Raw genomic sequence first — 6093 nt, forward strand, 5'->3', positions numbered from 1 at the left:
GCTGAGTTACTACTCTAGTGACTGTATTTACCTATATTCAAGTGATCTAAGTAACTACAGATGCAATCGTCATTAAATACAGGTTTTACATACAGATACATTTCACCTCGGGTTCGTTCTACTTGCCCCGCACATTAATGCTATTAGGTGTTACTACTTTGGACTTTTGACAGTTATCATAAAAAACTAAGGCCGTTAACCATTTATGATAAAAGTTTGTTTATTCAAGTGATTTAGCCATAATAGAATTTGGCCTTCTGTGGTTGTAAACAGCCATTATAGATAGTAAATGAGTTTTAACTTGAGCCATTCATGTACTGCTGCTCTGGAACTGCAGAGTGGTTCGATCCTTTCTAAGAATAAAGTACTAACACGAGTCCTTGTGCATGCAATATGCAAGGCTACTCAAAAAATTCCACAAATGAATAAAAAGTCATGAAAAATGGTTTTTTAAAAGTGTCTTCTGCAAGTAAGAGCAATCCTTGTGTACTGGCTGAAGGTGAGGTGCCACTCCCTTCAGCACTTTTAATACAATTTATCTTGTTCTTTTCTGTTTTTTCTTGAATGGTGAATTGGTAAACAATTCGGCAATAGAATCGTTACAAAACCAACAGGCACTTAAAACACCATAGAAGCGTTTTACAATGACGAAATTGCACAATGGTTGACTTTGGGGGTTTTGATTTTTAAAAGCACTTGCGAGGAAAACGTGGTATGAGACCGAGTCGAATGATGACGAGTTGGGGTATAAAGTAGTCCCATTCGGTAATACCGTCTACATCAGCAGTGACATCCCATGTGGTTGATATTTTCACTCCCAACGGCTGGTATTTAACGGATAAATAGAATGCTGAAATTAGGTGCCTAAATATTTTTGCCCCATGAAATAAACATACGAAGCTACCCCGCAATAGCTGCAAAGGTTGGAGTTAAAATATTTGCAAAAACACTCGATTTTTATTTGATTCTATAGCCCTCCCTTAATCCAACACTGATTTACACTGCGTATTTAGCTTGGCTGCTATGAAAAAATAGTCTACAAGAATAATGAAGAGGCTCTCTGCTTTATTTCAAACAAAATAGAACTCTTTCAATAAAATCCAATTTTTCAGATCACAGGTAGTGGCAACAATGGCCACAACCGTAGAAAACTGTAATTCCTGAGATTTGGTTAATAAGCTGAGACGTTTTAAAGTTCACAGTAAGTTGAAAGTCAAATTCACCAAATCAATTCATCAAAATATAATTGCTGAAGCCTGTGACCAGTTCTTGCTATTAGCCAAATAAAGACATCTTAAAAGGTATTAAGGACTACCGTACTTCCATTTAGCAGTTGTCTAATTAAATATGTCGGAGTTGTCAATTCGACAACGGTATGACTCAACTTACAGGTAAAGCTACCCTATGGTCTACCAGACGTCTACCATTTGGGGGCCACATGCAAAATTGATGCATCCGTCTGCCGCTTGTTGCGTCTGTCCGGGGCCGAACATCGTAATAAATCAAAAAAAAAATGTGGGCGCCCACCTACAGTGGGCTTATATGGCTGTCTCTCCATGTCCCCATGTTAACTCGAAGAGGGTGGAGCAATGTGATTGTTTAGCTCTAATCCTTCGGACCCCCGTACAGAGTGTAGTTTTTAAATGAATTGACTCTTAAATTAAATAAGCCCCCGTGTGTTTAGCTTGAAGGTTTTAGTATCATATCCTTTAACTTGACCATCCTCGACTTTGGGTTGAGGTAAAGATGCACCAACACCATTCCGGACATCGATCTTGGCTTTCAAATAATGTCAAATAAAGGAGTGAGGCTGAATCCAAACACCAACAAGTAAGGCGTAAAGGTGGATCTAGGAGATCCTTTTTGAGTTCGGTATTAAAAAAATCTCACATTAGAAGCCTTAACTAAGCCCGAATTTGACATTCATCAGCTAAAAGCTGTCCAAAGTTGCAATTCTAATTAAAAGTAATCTTTGGAATCAAATAGGTCCAGTTTTACATCGCTGAATGGGCTCCGCCTCATGAAGAATAGTGTTAATTATTTAGGTTTTTTACGTCCTATTATAAAGTCAAGCCTCATGAACGGGTCCAGTTAGAGGTAGTAGTTAAGGTAAATACTTCACAACGACCATCTCTCAAAATATAAGGATAAATTTTAATGTAAATGTGCAAAACCTGAGATCAAAGCTTCACTGGTAAGGTAAGCCTTTTGATATATCTTGTTACTACTTCTTAACTCGGGCTGCAGCAATGAATGCCACAATTTGTCGGCTGAGATGAACAAGCTAGATAGAGATGAGTGAACCCTCTTCCAAGGTACCTAGCTAAGTACGCGTTGGTCACATAATTAGCGCTGCAAAAATCGTGATGGGTCGGGCCTAAAAAGCTCCCCATTAGCTCAACTGTTACTTGGACCTAAAAGGACACTCTAGAAGGCCTTCAAGCGATACTTTTAGGCCGGACAAGAAAAGGTAACGTCTCACATAAGTAGCTAATGGAATCGTTTCGCGTTATCTACTATTAACTGGCAAATTGACACCACATATGATTTCGTTTCGTTTAGTGTTTTCGAAATCCTGTGAGTGTTTTAGTTACGCTTTGAATTTGCTCAGTCAGTAATTCATCAAGCCGGTAGTTGGCCTTGAGGCTGACAACCCTGGCACAATCTTTCAAAATAGCTATGAGCAAAACAAACGACTAATAACAAAGTGAAATAGTTGTCTTCTTTACCAGTAGCCGAACTTTTAAAAATTCCTTTAAAGCTAGCGCAATATTTCAGAGCGCGTTGGGCAGTTTGTCTTAGAAGTTGCAAAGAATGCGATTATCCTGCTCAAGTTAGCCACCTACAGCCACGACTACTCATCAAAGGATAGAAAAACTACTGTCCTATTAAAACAGCAGCAGGAGGAATTTGCAGCTTTACTAAGCGCGGTTTATTACGAACCTACACGTGAAGGAGCCTATGGGGTTACTCCTGTTAACATTAAAACGAATTTTAATCGGTGGCTGAACGACCACTAAAGAAGTACGAAAATTCCTTTGAATCACTACATGTAGGTAGTAGAAATTTGGAGAAAAGGATTAGCAAAGGAAATTCGTCAACTATAGTGCAACTGGCAAGCGGCGATAGTTTCGGGCATGAAATGATTAAATTTTAAGAGAAATTTGGATATTTTACTCCCGTATTTCTAGAAAAGACGTATAAACGAAACTCAGTGTGGCGCATTTAGCTCGCCTTCCAGGTCTGAGGCCCTCAAATCAACTTGTGCCATCATGTAAATGAAGTCCCTTAATCATCACAGTGGCCTCTCACATTCATTACACACACCTCTATGCGGATGATTCTCTAGGAGATAGATGTAAAATTGAAAAAGACCTCAAAAGTTTAAAAATGAGCATAAACATAAATCGAACCCAACACAGGCGATGATGAATATGTATTTACATTTTTGAATTCATTTAGAGTTAGAATTTTTCAATTCCCTACCCTTAAATTGGTATATTTTAGACTCCGAATTAGGCACCACATTGCAAGCACAAGAAATCTACATAATATGCACTTTATGTTTCCACACTTCCAGCATTTGCTACCTACATTGTTCCTTTTTCGTTGACCCTAAGCATTCATTCGTGAATCCACCGGTTGACACGAACGCCATTGGAATTTTTATCCCTTTTTTGGGAGGCTATTTATGCAGTCGCTTGGAAGGGTAAATGACTCTACAGCGCAATAGCAAAAGTTACGAATTTACTGAGAAAAAACTATCCCAGTTTCAAACAATAATCTTTTATACCCAATGTTCGTCAAAACCGCATTTGTAATAGGGTCTGCATGTAAAAAATTTGTAGTTAAACTTCCTTGAAGTGTGACACTGGATCAAATCACGTGGGCATTTCATGCATTATCGAGTGCATACCTGCCATAAGCAACGCAAGTTCAAATGGCTTAATTTAGCTTTCATAACTTTTCATGAAAAAACTTGCATAGGTTTTTGTCTTTTACTTCTTTGATTCACCTAACGAATTAAAACAGTTAGTTTATCCACTTTAAGACCAACTTAAATAGAAAACGCAGCTGTGTTGGATAATTTAGTTTGGAATTTTAAAATGTCTTGACGGTTTAAATTTGACGCAGCCTCATTACAACCTTGGTTTGATGTTTTACCACATCCTTTGCAAGAATGCTTTAAATTGATTTGTGCTTATGTTGAGTAAACTTGCGAAATGAAGAAATCCACGTGTTTGTTAAAAGAACCCTCTTCCACTTCGAGATGTCAAGTAATGGTTAGTGCCATTACAGAAGCAGTTGAATTCTCGAAGACATATGCTGATTCTTCTTAAGGACTCGTCCATCTAGTAAAGTGTCTAAGCTATCTTTAGGGATGTCATGGGCCATGCGAGTGAGCAGGTGGCTTAATGAAAGAGCTGAAACGCTGGTAGCATAAAGTGATGTATGGGACGGGGGAGGGAGAGAAAAGATCTCCGTATCCTTATGTACAATCACAGTGTCATTTCAATACAATGGCACAACATCAAAGAAATAAAAATTAAGAAGAATTTTTTGCTTTTTCGATTCAAAGCTTATTTATCTCCTTTGTCTTATCCATTTTCCAAATGCTCCGTTATTATCGGCATCGCACTGGCGTGTTTATTTCGATGTGTGTCTATCACTGGCACTACGGCTTTATGCGGCATTATACCACTATGTACTTTTGTCCCGTTTTTGATCTTCATTTGTACACTAACGTTTTCATTTTAAAACGAATAGAATCCACCCTTGCTGTTAGTTATTAAAATATTTAGTACATACAGAACCAAAAAGATGTGCACCCTAATTGCACAAAATGTAGCGATTGGAACGATGCGAAAGTCAAAGTGAAGTGCTTTCATATTTAGACTAAAGCAAGTACGGTATTTTGTGCTTCGTATACTAATGCCATCGATCTGAATAGAATATGACTAAATCTGTATACTGAGGCCAGAACAAGTAAATTCGACACCTTATTGTTAGAAGGGGGTCAGTGGTGTCAGCTCTGAGTCCGCACTCTTTCGATGATTAGTGTTTGAAGTCACGCCAATTCAATATGCAAATTGGTGCTACGGCAGTAGTGCTATCTCATTTTATTTATATCTTCCATTCGTTCTCACGTCCGTCACATTCTGCATCGGAAAGTTAAATGAGGAGTAATTTTTTTTCATTTGGCATGCTTGGGTAGAAGTCGATAAATACCTTCGTTTTGGTGATACATATACGGTAAAACAGCGAGAGTGGGGCACATTAATCACCACAAAACACACGTCTAACCTTAACCCTATCAAGGTATTGAACATCTGCACCAATCATTTAGGTGAAGGGTTTGTGTTGGTATGTGCTACTTGGACCAGTCCAGTCATCCCTAAATAGACCTATTGGAGGAACTTGAAAACTAGAGGCATTAATGCATACCATGATACAAAGATGGAAGTATAAAATGCGTAGCTAATTCCATATTTTAATAAATACCTGTGTGACACATTTGATAAATTAGTGGCACTAAACACTGCTTTTGTTCGAGATTCCCAGGTGTCAGTTCCCTGCAGAAGAAGCTGTGTCGAGGAAGAGCTTTTAAGCGACATCATTAAAGCCTGGACAGTATTCTACAGTAAGGCTATTTCTTGTAAAAATCACTCTTTGCGATGATATTCACCCAAAACAGCACGAGGTAAAAGTATCCTATTCATAGAAGTAATTTCACAGAACTAAAAACATGGTGTTCGCAAAGAAGTTCTCACCGTTTCACCACCTTCTCAGTGATCGATCTTTGCAAATTTAGCCATCGATGTCAGATGTCTTTCCAGGGTGCGTAGATTTTGTATCCAACTGTTGATATGCAGTTTTTTACTTGCCTCTGGTGGGCTCTTACCACTGCCATTGATGCAGCTGCTTGAGTCATGCCCGAAGACATAATTAAGGCTAGTGGTGTGGAAGAAGGCCTATTATTAATACACAGAACGTCTGGACCATCGTAAACGAGAGCAATAGGCACTGTAGAGAATGAAAATTTGTGCAGCTATTAATGCATGCAAAAATACCCCTACATCATAAGGTAAATTT

The 6093-nt window shown here is 38.5% G+C and overlaps 1 protein-coding gene across 1 annotated transcript; it reads left to right on the forward strand. All coding sequences in view use genetic code 11, as the record gives it.

The window, feature by feature from the left end:
- Positions 1-2294: 2294 nt before the first annotated feature.
- Positions 2295-3278, forward strand: EGR_04692 (hypothetical protein; the record flags this gene model as incomplete). Its single annotated transcript, XM_024493941.1, has 2 exons — positions 2295-2315; positions 3192-3278. The coding sequence occupies 2 exons, from the start codon at positions 2295-2297 to the stop codon at positions 3276-3278; spliced, it is 108 nt and encodes a 35-aa protein (XP_024351694.1).
- Positions 3279-6093: the final 2815 nt, after the last annotated feature.

This window comes from Echinococcus granulosus (assembly GCF_000524195.1).
Source record: "Echinococcus granulosus chromosome Unknown EG_S00030, whole genome shotgun sequence".
NCBI classification, from domain to species: domain Eukaryota; kingdom Metazoa; phylum Platyhelminthes; class Cestoda; order Cyclophyllidea; family Taeniidae; genus Echinococcus; species Echinococcus granulosus.